This window comes from Orycteropus afer, unplaced genomic scaffold (genome assembly GCF_000298275.1).
Source record: "Orycteropus afer afer isolate SDZICR_OR568_19922 unplaced genomic scaffold, OryAfe1.0 scaffold00394, whole genome shotgun sequence".
NCBI classification, from domain to species: Eukaryota; Metazoa; Chordata; class Mammalia; order Tubulidentata; family Orycteropodidae; genus Orycteropus; species Orycteropus afer.
The window spans coordinates 2,190,703-2,206,307 of record NW_006921981.1 but is presented as its reverse complement, the minus strand read 5'-3'; the positions used below and the strand labels follow the sequence as shown (position 1 = coordinate 2,206,307).

Sequence of the window (15,605 nt, the reverse complement as noted above, 5' to 3'; positions counted from 1 at the left end):
TTTCTTTCTATCCTTGGCTTCAACTCATTTCTCAGTTTTGTCTACTAAGGGTTTGCATTTTAAGATTTATGAAACTTTTCTCTAGCTGTTAAGCTTGATTTTTTTTTTTTTTTTTTTTACCACTCTGTCCTCATAATTTGGTTTTCTGATAGCTTAGAGCTTTCTATTTAGGATGCTCATGAAAATTAAATAATTATGTACATCTTTCTGTTTTCACTACTTATTTTAATTCCCTACATTAGATGGCATTTCTCCCTGAAATACACTTCTGAAAACAAATACAAATCTATTCGATTTTTCCCGTTAATTCATTGAAAACAATTATTTGTTTAGTATGGTTTATTAGAAAACTCACAGGACCAAATTTAGGAGTCCTGGCTTACAGTGCACATTTCCACTACTTTTAATTTACCTGGAATAAAGTATTGTTTGTTTTGATTTCCTTTGTCTGCTTGCTTTTTAACTTGTAAGGTGTCTTAATTTTTTATTTGTAATCTAAAACATTATCTCTAGTGTATTTTATTATGCTATTTTTTTGAAATTAATACACTCTTTTAAAGGTTATTTCTGTATGCCTAAAGGGATCTACGGTGGCTGCGATGATGGGCTCAAGTATAGCAGGGATTGTGGGGCTGGCGCGGGATCCGGCAGTGTTTTGTTCTGCTGTGCATGGGGTCGCTATGAGTCGGAAACGACTCGATGGCACTTAACAACAACAACAAAAGGATCTCTGGTAGCATAGTACCTAAGACACTTGACAGTTAACTAGAAGGCTGGTGGTTCAAACCCACCAGCCACTCCTCGGAAGGAAGATGGGGCAATCTACTTCCTTAGTGATACTGCCTCGGAAACCCAAGAGGGATCGCTATGAATCGGGTCCGACTCGACGGCACATAACAACAACAACAAATGATGAAGTCATTTAGATAATTGAATGATAATAAATTAATCGAATGATAGTAAACTGAGAACCTACCCACATCCTACGTGATTTTGTACATGTTCTTATACTCTATTCAGCACTTGACTTTCTAGACTAAAGTTTCTATTTAGTCTCTCATTAGGGAGATATCAGATTATCCCATAGATTGTTTTATTTGTAATCTTCTGATCCTTTTTTTATTATTGCAGCTTTTTAATTGGCCCTGTGATGTGGTAACAGAACCTTCGGCATCTGCTCCCCGATGGCATTTGCTGTATGTAGTTCTCTGTCTCTTTACTTGGTGGCCTTGACCGAACTTACTTGACCATTTGGTTGACTCTGTGCCAAGCAGCTATGCCTGTGCCCAGGTTAACAACCTTGATTTTCATTTTCTTTCAGTTCATTTTGAAAGTGCTCTCTTATCTCCTTTTCAGGACCTTAAATGACTTTTACTTTCATTTTTAAAGGTATTCATTTATGATCAACATACAAATACAGGATGTTACCAATATGGTTAGAATCCATTTTATGAATAGGCATTCCAGAATACTGATAATAAGCAATCGTCTGAAGCAGTGATTCATCATGGGTATTGTTGTAGGTGGTTACATAACTGAAGCAGTTATTAAAAGTTATACCCAGAGGATGAAGACCAAAATTTATAGAGTACAATACCTGGGTTAGGCATTATCACCACCCCCCTTTTTTTTTCAATCTTAAACTGTCCATTATATCTCTTTGTTTGGCTACCAAGAAGCTCAAATATAAACTTATTTCAAACTTGTATTATCTGTTTTATATTAAGTACATTAAGTTTTACATTAAGCATGTATCTGAAATACCATTTTTTCCCTTTCTTCCTGGTTACTGACCTTTCTCTGTTTTGTCCTTCACTTGCTGGCTTCCCAGGCATTGCTCAGAGAATCATTAACTATTGATAAATAAACAAAATCTCTGTTGCTACTCACCAAGAAGAATGCTGAATAAATTTTGTCACGTGAGAAGTTAATTCAACGCATTTTATAATTTGTACTGAATATTGGATCATATATTTGGAATAACTGTGTGCTTTCTCATATCCTTTTAGTCTATACAATGTATCTACTCAACTGACTCTCACCCAGGCCTCCTCTGTTAGATCAGTTCTAGTGGGAGCTCTGGTAGCATAGTGGCTAAGGCACTTGACTGCTAACCAGAAGGCTGGCGGTTCAAACCCACCAGCCACTCCCCGGAAGGAAGGTTGGGCAATCCTACTTCCGTAGTGATACTGCCTCGGAAACCCAAGGAGGGGTCACTATGAGTCAGGGCTGACTCGACGGCACATAACAACAACAACAGTGGCTCTAAAATAACTCCACTGGCTTTCCCTCGGGCCATCCCCAAATGAACTTACTTTTCCGTAAACATTCCTAACATAGTCTCCAAGTAGAATCAGCCCTACTCAGGAGATGAGGTAGTAAACAGAAACAGAATTCAATTTATACTGTATACACTTTAACTTTTATGCTTTATAGTAATTTTCTTGTAAAACCAAACCAAGCCAAACCAAAACCAAAACCAAACCCACTGCCATTGAGTCAATTCCATTTCTTAGTGACCCCAGAGGACAGGGTAGAACTGCCCCAGAGGGTTTCCAAGGCAGTAAGTCTTTACAGGAGTTGTTGTTGTTTGCCATAGAGTCAGATCTGACTCATAGGGACCACTTCTTTGGTTTCTGAGGTGATATCACTATGGAAGTAGATTGCCCAACCTTCCTTCCAAGGAGTGGCTGGTGGGTTTGAACTTCCAACCTTCTGGGTAGCAGTCAAATGCCTTAGGCACTACGCTACCAGAGCTCTTTTTCCCACTGCTGATGGGTTCAAACTGCCAACTTTTGGTAGAAGTCAAATGCTTTAACTACTGCGCCACCAGAGCCTTTTAATTTTATTGTAAGCCACATGCAATTCTTTTTTTTGCAATTTTGTGAAATAAGTTGTTTTAAGTGTAAATTATGGTTATTAGTGTATTGAATTTGGTTCTTGATCTAAGATACTTAGAATTATATAAATCTTGCTGACACAACTAAATATAATATTTTACTTGAGTCAATTTAATACCAACATTATAATAATATAATAGCAATTTTACTAAAATATTGAAAATAAATTTTCTTACCATCTATAGCCAGGATCTCTGCTGTGTATATCCCATTAGTAATATATTTTGATTTCTTATCAAATTCCCTAGAAAATTGTATTTCACCAGTCCTTGAATCAACTTTTAACCAGCTTCCTGCATCATGTCCTATAATATATCTGTTTTGAAATAAATAAATTCCTCATTATGCTTTTGTAAAAGTTGGTCATTTAAAATCATGTAAGAGCTACAGTGTGAAGTTATAAACATGTTTTCATGCTTTATGTGATAATAATTGCCTTGGCATATACATATTTGTATTTATATATATACACACACATACAACACTGAACATACTAATGCATAGGTTCACAAAAGGGTTTCAAAATTTCATTATTCTTACTCTTTTAGCTATTACTTTAATTGTTAATAAAACATGAGTCTATTTCACATCTGGTTATTAAATCACCACAATATTGAGGGAGTATCCTTTATTAATTTTCACATGTGGTATCACTTAGTTTGTCTTTCTTAGAGTTTTAAGACCTATTGGTTTCAGAACACCTTATTGTTGGCTGTTCAGGGGCTATGGCACCCTCTGTTCAGTTTGTCATTAGGGGTCTTGTTACATATCATGGATTTAAAGTTGTTTCACCTGATCTCTACACCAGGTACCATTTCAGGTCTTCAGCATCACCTAAGTTTCTTTTCCTCCATTCCATATTGACATATTTCATATTCCTTATTAAGTCTATCACCTTGTTGGCTGATTGAGTAAGTAAAACTGTTAATATCAAAGTAATTCATAAGTCAATAGACTTTATTCATACCAGGGATATTGGGAAAAAAGTTATAGAGAAGGGAAGGCTAGAGAGAAAACCTATATAATTCACTATAGTTATTTCTCAGAATATTTTGTATAGATCCGATTCATGTATAATCTATGTCTTAGTGCCCTGAATATCTACCTTTCTAGCTCCACTTCTGACTCTATGCTCATAATATCTCTGAAACACCTATGTTTTAACTTCTTCCATTGTCTTCTTCACCCGCCCCACCTTTAGGTGAATTAGCCCCAAAGTCATAGATAACACAGGTTTTAAGGAACTAAGTAGTAACTCATCTTTTATGATAACATACTGTTTATAATTAGACTTAATCAGCCAGGGTCAAGGAGGGTACGAATGGCCACAAAAAGATCAATGAGACTCACAAAGTGTCTGTAGGTGGCCCTTTGATCTTATTATTACTCCCAGGACAAAATTACTCTTATTATCCTGTTGAAGCACTTATAGCCTCTAAAACAGTATTAATTTTTTTTTCTTTAAATGCTGATGCCATAAATATCTTAAAATAGATAAACAGACAAGAAAAATACCCAAAACTCCAAAAGTCTTACAACCCACATACATGAGTGCATACAACATGAATGAACACTGGGCAGAACTCTGCTTTCTCACAGTAACAGCAACCAAAGTATTTGCAGTACCTGACATTAGTTGCAGGGTTTCCTGTGTCTAAATCTACAGCTGTATATGTTCCAAGCACATAATTCAGTAAGGAATCTCCTCTGATTCCGTCTCGCACACTGAAGGTCATAGAGTTTGGATGAAACGCGGGCCCTTCTCTCACATTAACAACCTGAATCCTCACAGGAGTTGAGTGCATTCGGAATTGAGAGGCAACTGAGTGATGAAATTCAGCTTGGTTTTTAACCCCAATACTAAGATGAATATTAGGCATTTGTTCATAATCCAGCATCTGCAATGATAGGAAACAAAACAAAAAAACCAAAATCCACTGAAATAGTAATAGACTCTCTTTTGATAAAATAAGAAGCAATGATAAACAAGGAACACACTAAGATAAAGTCCAGGAGCTGTGAAGTTCTTATTTTGAATTCATAAAATGTTATTTCTTATTACATCAGCTATTTGAGACATGTTATTCTCCTAACTTTTGTTATACCCAGGTGTATAGGTTATTTAAGTCTATGACTTTATATTAAACTCAATTTTCAAAATTTTGAATTTCTTATGTAACACTCCAAAATGAAAACTGTTATTATTTTTCAAAACAAAGTGTCTGGGAAATAAAATAAATAAATAAATTTAGAATGAAATAAAAAAAAATTCACAACTGTGGAATGAATAAGTAAAGAGAAACCAGATTTTCCTTGTAGAATCTGACAATCTCTTAAAAGTATAATCAGAAGAAAAGAAAGAAACCAGTATGTATGATGTAAGTGAACCTGTAATTTTTTTTTTTTTTTTAAAAGATGGAAGCAACTTCTGAAGGAGAATTCATGATTATTACAGTAAGTCTTAAACTATAATTTGATTTTGCTTGGTCTGGTGGACAAGAAGTTTCCTTCACAAGGCACATTGAAATAAGGAAATACCACTCCTAGGGAAAAATCACCTTTGAAATGTGTTCTGTGGATAAAAGATGAGTAGAACCTTTTAATCCAGAATGATTGATGTGGTGACATGAAAAGACCCAAGTAAAAAAGCAGTTGTGGAAAACTGAGTACTGGGCAATGTCTGTTTAGAAAGCACTCTGGAAGCTAATGGAAACACCACTTGCAACACATTTATCAACAACAGAGGTCAAGATATTAGCACAGACTAAACTAAATCTCTGCTTCCCAGGGAATTCTATGATGTCATGGACGTTTTCGAGCCAAATTCTTCAGAAATGTTGACAAGACGGAAAAATTCTCAGGAATTCATTTGATGTCTTGTTTGGGCTAGATCAACATGCATGACTGAGATTTTAGCTAAAATCCTTGAGGTTCAAGATTTCTCTTTCTTTTGTATAGCTGTTCTCTACCCTGGTCCACATAATCCTTAGTGGAGTGTTGAATATGTACTCAAAATGAATTTTCAACAAGAAGACATCTCCCTTCTACAAAAATATATATATATATATATATATATATATGTGATTTGGGTGAAGATTTACAGAGCAAATTCACTTTCTAGAATTCCATAGGAGCTCTGGTAGCATAGTGCCTAAGGCACTTGACTGCTAACCAGAAGGCTGGCGGTTCAAACGCACCAGCCACTCCTCGGAAGGAAGATCACTACTTCTGTAGTGATATTGCCTCAGAAACCCAAGGAGGGGTCACTATGAGTCGGGTCTGACTCAACAGCACACAACAACAAGAATTCCATGCTACTAAAAATCTATGTTCAAATAAATGAAAAATATAAGAGTATCCATTCTGGTAATTAGAGAAATATCTCGAGGTTTTCTTGTCCAGCCACACAAGTGTGCTTTTTGTTTGTCAGAACTCTCTCCTTCTTGAATAGAGTGTGATGAAAATAAATTTATATTTGTCTAAAACTGTATCAATTACAGAAATCCACAGACTCTGGGGAAAGGAAATTGGTTGAGGGTCAGTCTGTAGGAATCTTCCCTCCAGCAGGGAGAAAATGAAGAGTGGATAGAGGAAAGGCAGGAAGTCGTTCATTGCTTCTTTGCAATATCAAGCCTTTCCTTATTGTGCTCAGAGGCCAGGTACAAGTAAGGAGCAACAAATACCACTGTTAACTACAATGTCTGCTTGAAGTTAGAATGGAGAGACTGGAAAGTTTAAGGCATGACTGAGAAAGGATGTGCAGGTATGTGTTAGGCATGTGAGGCTCAGGAAGGGATTGAGGATGAAGACAAAGCCTTCAGAATTTGATGGGTTCTGGCTGGTGTTTTGCTTCAGTACATTTTAGTAGAGAAGTTAAGCTGTTAGAGCACCACATCCAATTTTTTGTTTAATTTAATATAACATCGCTAATTCTAGGGGGCAACAGTTTATTTTAGAACTAAGTATTATAAAGGAAGTTAGAAATTTCCATCCACAAGGAGTACATACCGGCTTGAAGATGGCCATCTGTCTATGGCAGAGTATGTGGTCAAATATTTGTAGGATGTATATGTAGTGCTAGAAGCTCTGGTAGCGTAGTGCCTAAAGCCCTTGACTGCTAACCAGAAGGCTGGTGATTCAAATCTACCAGTCACTCCTCAGAAGGAAGGTTGGGCAATCTACTTCCATAGTGATACTGCCTGGGAAACCTAAGAGGGGGTCGCTATGAGTAGGATCCGACTCGATGGCACATAACAACAACAACAACAACAACATATGTTCTGTTTTCCAGGAAGGGACATTTTCTGGCACAAATGTGAATGCGGAAGACATTAAGTCACACACAGGTGGGGAAGGAACTTGTGGAGGGTGTTAGTTCCTGTTTAAAACCTGTTTTGCTAGTCCCTGCTTTCATGTGGGTGCACTGGAGATGGCAGCTAATATGGTTTTGGAGTCAGAGAGACCTGGGTTGAATCTTGTCTTTGACATTTGTCATTTGGATGAACAGAGACGTTAATTTTCTTCTTTGATTCCATTTCACTTTCTATCAAAAAGTTATCACAGTATTTTCTTCCCAGTGTTGGGAGAATTAAGTATGTAGAAAGCCCAGCGTACAATAATAGTTAGTGTTTAATAATTGCTTTATGAGTATTACCATACACATTAATCAATAAATACTAAAAGGAGTTTGTTATCAGCAGTCATAGACAATTTTGATTTTTCTTAAAGGTTCTGTCTTGTCAGACTACAAGCTCCTTGGGAACAGGGACCATGTGTCATTCACCTCTATACTTCTGCCAAAACAAAACAACAACAACCAAACCCACTGCCATTGAGCTGATTCTGACTTATGAATTCTAAGTCATTGACGTTGAGTCAGTTTCAATTAATAGTGACCCCTCCTTGGGTTTATGAGGCAGTATCTCTATGGAAGAAAAAAACAGAAAACAAAAAAACAAAAAACTGAACTAAACTAACTGCTAATGAGTTAAATCTGATTCATAGTGACCCCTCCTTGGGTTTCCTAGGCAATATCTCTATGGAAGTAGATTGCCCAATCTTCCTTCCAAGGAGTGGCTGGTGGGTTTGAACAGTGAGCCTTCTGGTTAGCAGTCAAATGCCTTAGGCACTATGGCACCAGAGCTCCTGAAAACCAAACTTCCTGCTGTTGAGTTGATTGGACTCATAGCGACCCCTCCTTGGGAGACAGTATCTCTAGGGCAGTAGGTTGCCCAAACTTCCTTCCAAGGAGTGGCTGGTAGGTTTGAACTGCCAACCCTCTGGTTAGCAGTCAAATGCCTTAGGCACTATGGCACCAGAGCTCCTTGTCTTAGAATAGAACTACCCCATAGGGTTTCAAAGGCTGTAAATCTTTATGGAAGCAGACTACCACATCTTTGTCCTGAAGAGCTGCTGGTGTGTTCGAACCACTGACCTTTTGGTTAGCAGCTAAATTCTTAATACATAGTAATTCTCAATGAATTTTTGTTGAATTGTGAATTATTTGTAATGTCCTCAAACTAAGAAAGAGTTATATAAAGATTAGCCAAAGGTCTATTATTGAGGATTCAGTTCTCACAAAGTGAAGCAGTGGCTGGCACGAGAACGGAAAGAATGCAAAGGGACATTAGTGAGACTACTGCAAATGCATTTTGAATACCTGGCTGACCATTAGCATTGAAAATGCCAAATCCTAAGGAAATTAAACATATATTCTCTAAAATGGATAGTTCTTTCGGCTAGTGCTAGCATACTTTAAACTAAGATTTTAATTTTTGTCAGATTTTAGTATCAATTTGCTGTTTTTAAATGTATTTTTCTTCTTGCTGTCTTAAGAGACTTGGAAAGTTGTCACCCAGCAAAAATATATAGATACTTTGTCTATAAAACACCTGATATTACCTTGATCATTTTTTCATGAAATCGATATTCCAAAAGTTTTTTTTTCCAATAAAGTAAGAATATCTTTATAAAACCCTTATGATGCTTCAGTTGCAGAATTGAAAGCAACCATAGACAATACATAAACAAATAAATGTGGCTGTGTTTCAGTAAAAATTGATTTACAAGGACAGACAGACCAGATTTGACTTGTGGCCCATCTTTTGCAGTAGCCTAGCAATGTTTCTTGAAAGTTCAATGTGTAGGTTTGGAGTCCTTGCAGTCTCTTTAGGAATATTGAAATTTGTGTTTTTTTGAATGATGATGTTAAAAAGTATATATACATATTTTCCATAACTTTGACAATCACCACATAAGTAGACATAGTGCATTCTTTCAGTGCTCATGGCTGTAGTTTGGTGGTAAATAGTAATACTGTTAATTACTCCATCACAATTGAGAAAGGAATAGAGAAGGACTCAATATATGAGTGATAAATTTGCATCAGGTAAAAGCTTGAATAGAGAAAAGTCATATGTTGTTGTTATTGTTAGTGCTGTCGAGTCGCCAACTCATAGCAACCTTGTGTACAACAGAACAAAACACTGTCTGGTCCTGTCCCAGCCTCATGATCCCATATGTTCAATTGGAGTTATTTTCATAACTCTAAATGCTGATAACCAGACGGCTGGCGTTTCAAACCCACCAGCCACTCCTCGGAAGGAAGGTTGGGCATTCCTACTTCCGTAGTGATACTGCCTCGGAAACCCAAGGAGGGGTCGCTATGAGTCGGGGCCGACTCGATGGCAAATAACAACAACAACAACAACAACAAATGCTGTTTATATTGTTTGCAGCAATTTTGTTTGAGAAGAGTTAATAATTTCTCTCATTTCCTCAATGTTAATTTTAATCTTATTAGTTTGCAGCTTTACTTCTTTCCCATTTCTAAATTTATTTAGATTTTATTGTAGTGCATGAAGCAAAAGGATAACGTAGCTGAAGAAGATGAACTTATAAGAAAAAGTAAAACCCCTTTAGTCAAGCATTCAGACTGAGTAGCCTGAGTCCAGCTCAACATGTTCCTTCTTGCATCTCATTGTTTTCCTATGTGAAAATCTTGTTACAGCCCCACAGGTTTGCCCTTCTTGCCCCAGACATGTTTCACATTTTCTCATGTCATCTTATTTCCATCTAAATTTTTAAGGTCTTGCTTAAATCCCATTTCTTTCATGAAGTCTTTTCAGAAAAATCTCTTTTCTTATCTCATTAATTATATTTCATCCATTTGGTAATTAATTATGTTTTATAACATAATGTCTACATTACTATTATGTTGTGTCTCTCATATCATTGTCTAATTTGGGGTTGCCTGACTTGTTTTCTCAACTAGATATTGGGAACTACAAGAACAAAATAATCTTTTTATTTTTCAGTGCTGGTGGCATGGAAAGTGCTGATTCACACAGTAAGCCAACTCAGGAGAAGTGTCACTAAAAGCAGTGTTCATGGTTATGGAGTCTTTTTAAAAGGCAAATTCTGCCTCTAAGAGTCATTTAAAACTCCTTTGGAAGAAAATTTGGTAGATCCCATACTATACCTTGACAACTTTCAAAATGCCTTCATTAGTGTGTGGGTCTGTTTGAATATCGAACCAATTTCCTTCATTTCCAGAGAGAATTAAATATTCTGCCAACCAATTATCAGTGCCTTCTTCATCCAGATCAATTGCTTGCAATCGTATCAGTTCTGAATTCAAACAGTTTTCTTCAATACTTGCTGAGTACTAAAATGACATAGATAATTTTATTAGAATTTTCAAAAGAAGAAATATATTATTAATACATACTCACTGCCATCAAATCTGTTCAGACTCATATTAACCCCCATTGAGTGTCTAAGGCAGTAAACCTTTATGGAAGTAGTTTGCTTCATCTTCCTTCCATTGAGTGGCTAGGGAATTTGGACTACCAACCTTCTGGTTAGCAGTCAAGTGTCTTAGGCACTGTGCCACCAGAGCTTCTTTATTAATGCACAGTAATAATTTAAATTACTTAAAACAAACTGTGTCAATGATTTTTGCACTGTTACTAAATGCCATACATTTGATAAGAAATAGAAGAACAAAGTTCTTATAAGATAATAAAACCCATTTTTATGTGCTATATGTGAAATCAAGGTGAAAACAGGCACTTTGTTTCATTTTTCTTGCTTATCATTAATTTTCTTTAACTTATGCCCTCATTTCAGATAAAAGATTGGACTTTCTCTGTAAAGAACCAGGTAGCAAATATATTAGGCTTTATGGTCCAGATAGTCTCTGTCCCTGTTCTAACTCTTTAAGTCTACTGCTGTAGGAAGAAAATAAACATAGACAACAATGTCAGAAAAAGAAAAATAACATGTAAAGAAACGAGATTGGCTGCAGTCCAACAAAACTCTCCCCTCCCCCTCAACTAAAAAGACAGCAGGCCTGATTTAAACTGTGGTCAGATTTTATGCTTCTTTATGTTTAAAGATGAAAATGGAAGTTGAGGGTACTGTTGGAATAATTTATCCAATCATAGGGCATATAAAGATGCATCGTTATTACATTATTCCCAGGGTTATATCAATATATTTCCAAAAATCTGTGAGTTGAGTCTCGAGTAGATAACTCATGGCTTTCACAGAATAGGTTTGTATAGAATAGTGGCCCTAAGAAAAACACACAATACAATGTATGCTACTATAAATAAAAAATTCCAAGGTGTACACAGGAGAGAGCTCTGGTGGTGTAGTGCCTAAGGCATTTGACTGCTAACCAGAAGGCTGGCAGTTCAAACCCACCAGCCACTCCTCAGAAGGAAGACTGGTATCCATAGAGAGGTCCCCTCAGAAACCCAAGGAGGGGTCGCTATGAGTTGGAATCGACTTGATGGCAGTGAACTTGGCTTTTTTGGTATACAGTAAAGCTGAGCACTTCCATACATGTAACAGAACCCGACTCGCAAATTAGCAGGGAAGCAAACTGAGTATTGCCACTTATGAAAAAGAATTATAGGAGTAGAAACTTACTGAAGTTTTCTCTAAGGTGGGGAAATTATCGTTGATGTCTAAAACCTTGATTCTACAGTCACACTGGGAAGACAGTCCGTCTATAGCTCCATCCCGATCTGACCCACTCACAAGAAGATTATACATACTGTGTTGCTTAATTAAAATGAAAAAGAATTGAAGAGTTAGGTCTTGTCATGAGTAAAGTATAGCACATTCTGACGCTTTTATTTTACATGCACATCAAATGAAATCTATTAGAAAAGAGTTTTTAATTTTCATTAAAAACATGATTGCATTAATTTTTCTCCTCCTTTACATTGAGTAAGGACAGACATGAATCATTTCATGGTCACCTTTTCAAAACTGAGTCTTTTACTTCTCTTAGCTCATTCACAGAAGGCTTTACCTCTCTGTCCAGAAAACTTGACATCGTGCGGACTTCTCCAGTGTATCTGTTCAGAATGAACATCGGTGCCCCTGCAGGTTCCTGAGAGAGAATCTTATAGGCGATTTTCGAATTCAGATTATTGTCTTCATCTGCATCTGTAGCACTTATCTTTACTACAAGTGTGTCTAGAAATGAAGATAGAGGTGGAGAATGTTTGGGGCTCTGTTAGAATTAATTGCACAAATCACGAAGTAAAGGAAAGCAGAGTGGTAGGCCTTTTCCCGATTTCTCTCTGTTCTAGTTTTCCACGAGAATTTGTTACCATAACTTTGAACTACACAACTGTTTTTTTCTAAAAAAGTAGTTGTACTTTGCTTTTTAAAAATATATTACAACTTATAATGTGTGTGCACTCTATAATCATTTCATCCTTGTATCTCTGTGAAAGACATTACATAGGTATCATCTTCACATTCACATAGTAAAGTAGCAGCAAAATATAGTGAAATATATGAGAAAATAAGTTGAATAGACTTTCTGTATCAAGATAAAGCTGAGGAAACCAATTATATCAGCTTATTGTTTGCCATAGTCTTGCCACGGGATTTTTTTTTTTTAAAATGCTTAAAAAAGAATGATTATAGCTAAATTAAATTCAATGTTGCAATTGTTTATTGAACAACTATATGCTTTATTGTCACTCATCCAAAAAGGATTAGAGAATAAAACATTTTACCCAACAGGCACAAATACATAATTATTAAAAAGATTTGTCCATAGTAATACAAAAGTTATAAATACTTATAGGAACAAAATGTATGCAGCTTAGGCAAATTCCCAAGGACACCAATCCATGGGACAAGTTTTCCAGGCTTGACAGGTGCCTGATGTTCTTTTGGTCCCTGGCCAGGCTTCAAAGTGAAAAATTCAGCACAGAGGACCAGGGATCCACCTCAAACAGAAAGAACCACAACGCATGCCATTTGTTCAGAACTACCCTGAAAGGAGGAAGCATAAACAAGGATGCTGATAAGAAAAGAGCAGACTTGGTTGTGGGTTTCACCTTCTCTTCCTTCACCAAGATTTTTCTGATGTATGCCAATGAAGAACCAAAGATGGACTTTGGAGTCTCTCTCTCTATTTTGCCTCTTTTGGTGTTAGTTACAGTCTATGTCCTCCCATCCTGAAAACTCTTCTCTACCTCTGCCTTTGGTATCGCCTTCCTTCTCTCCTCCAGTATTTCTTTTCTCTTTTCCTCCATATTTCCCCACTTTCTCTTTCTTTGACTCTCCATCAGTATCTCTAACTTGTTTTTTCATCTTTCTTCTGACACTTTTTTTCTATTCTTTCCCTTATATTTTATTTAAGGGATTTATTAATTTCTATTAACAGACATAGATTTGAAAAAGCAAGGGATGTGAGAGGATTAGGGGGAAAAAGGGGCAAAAAACAAAAAGAGGAATGGAGCAGTAGCAATATATCCACTGCCATACAGTCAATTCTGACTCATGGTGACCCTATAGGACAGAGTAGAACTTCCCCATAAAGCTTCCAAGGCTGTAAATCTTTACACAGCAGACTGCCTCATCTTTCTCCTACAGAGAAATTGGTTTGAACTACTAACCTTTCAGTTAACAGCTGAATGCTTTAACCACTATGCCACTAGAGCTCCTTAGTAGCAATATAAGGCAATAGCAATATATGAAAGTGAAGGCAGGACATGTAAGAGCAGAAAGGAAAAGAGCGCAAGAGAAATGATATAACGAGGAAAAGAGAGGAGGGTACTAAAGTTAGAAGTTGAGTAGGTGGAAGGAAAGAAATCAATAAACGAGAGAAGAAATATAACTTGTGTAGACTGTAAGATAAGTGGGTTGCCTTCAGTGATTGATTGGATGGACACAGTTGCATCTGCACCCTCTATAATTCTGTACTTATAGTTAAAGAAAAAATTTTGAGGAATTTTTGAGAGTTCATAATTTCTTCTTCACTTTACTCATTTGGGGAAAATTGGTCATCAGCCCGGTCCCATCACTGAGGAAGGTGATAAGCACCTGCTAAATCACACGTGTAGGAATGTTCCACAAATAAAGTGATATTTGGAATTTTAGACCAAATAGTTTCAAAAAGTTTTTATAAGTTACAATTTGTATGTTTTTATTCCAAAATATATATTTGTCCTTAATCTTTATATTACCCATATTTCAATCTTCTAAAGCTTTTGACCGAGAGAGAAAGGATGTAACGCAGAGAGGTAGTGTCATTCTACTTACTTGCGTCACTGTTTTCTTCAATATTGGCTGTATACACATTTTGTGTGAATACTGGTGGGTTGTCATTTATGTCCATTACTTTGACTCTAAGCTCAAGAGGTCTTTCTAAATCTTCACCCCTTGAATTCAGAGCCCGGCAGTAGATCTGTAAGAAATTGGAAAACACTGTCTTTTTCAACCAAAGGCAATTAATACTTGAAAATATATAAGGGAATCTGCAGACAAACGATTTTCCCATGAACTCAGCTATATTCTAGTCTAGTAATTTAAGTATCATCAAAGCATTTGATGCCATGCACATGCAGCACAGAAGTCCTAAAGCATGACTCTTATGTTTTCACATTCTTTCCATTTCTTCAAGACCCTTATTTGGTTTCAATCTACAGTGTTTATCAAAAATAATCAATTGTCCCATGACTTACCAAAAAAATTGGAGTTATCTCTCTGTCCACCACTGAAGTGATATTGATTTCCCCAGTCCGAGGATTAATGGCGAACACTCCGTAAGGTGGTCGATCAATCCCCACCCCAGAGATGCGATATGTGATCTTCTGGCTTACTTCACAGTCTGATCGAATCTATAAGGAAAGTGGCTAAGATTGTGATCTAATGGAGAGCAGATCATGAACTTTAGAGGTAGTGGAATGACTTTGCAGGGAATGGTCTCTGGATTGAAACTAGGCATCATGACTTAGTCCTGTGTGACTCTGGAAAATTCACTTAACTTCAGCAAGTAGTAGCTTATAATGATGATGATTCCACTTATATGATCTCTAAGAGTCAGAATCAACTGTATAACATGGATTATCTCATAGGTTTGCTGTGGGGAATTAAAAAGAAACGTGTATAGCCCAGCCCAATTCCTGGCATATGCTACATACATGCTTGATGCTAGATTTTTTATTATAACAACACATTGTTCAATTTCCCAATTTTCTTTGCATAGAGAGAAAGCGTTTGACAGACAAAATCATAAGCATTAGTATCTTTTTTTTTTAAGATGGTCATATTAATAAGTACCCTACATAGACAAGGGGAGCTCTGGTAGCATAGTGCCTAAGGCACTTGACTGCTAACCAGAAGGCTGGCGGTTCAAACCCACCAGCCACTCCTCGGAAGGAAGGTTGG

The 15,605-nt window shown here is 36.6% G+C and overlaps 1 protein-coding gene across 1 annotated transcript in view; it reads right to left on the bottom strand.

The window, feature by feature from the left end:
• Positions 1–15,605, bottom strand: part of DSG4 (desmoglein 4) — a gene marked incomplete at its 5' end in the record, with an annotated part of 33,147 nt that overhangs the window by 9,463 nt on the left and 8,079 nt on the right. Inside the window, 7 exons of the mRNA XM_007953449.1 lie at positions 3,077–3,216; positions 4,527–4,798; positions 10,381–10,566; positions 11,838–11,972; positions 12,226–12,392; positions 14,478–14,622; positions 14,900–15,055. Of these exons, the coding sequence (XP_007951640.1) occupies positions 3,077–3,216; positions 4,527–4,798; positions 10,381–10,566; positions 11,838–11,972; positions 12,226–12,392; positions 14,478–14,622; positions 14,900–15,055 (1,201 nt within the window). The remainder of the gene's footprint in view (positions 1–3,076; positions 3,217–4,526; positions 4,799–10,380; positions 10,567–11,837; positions 11,973–12,225; positions 12,393–14,477; positions 14,623–14,899; positions 15,056–15,605) is intronic.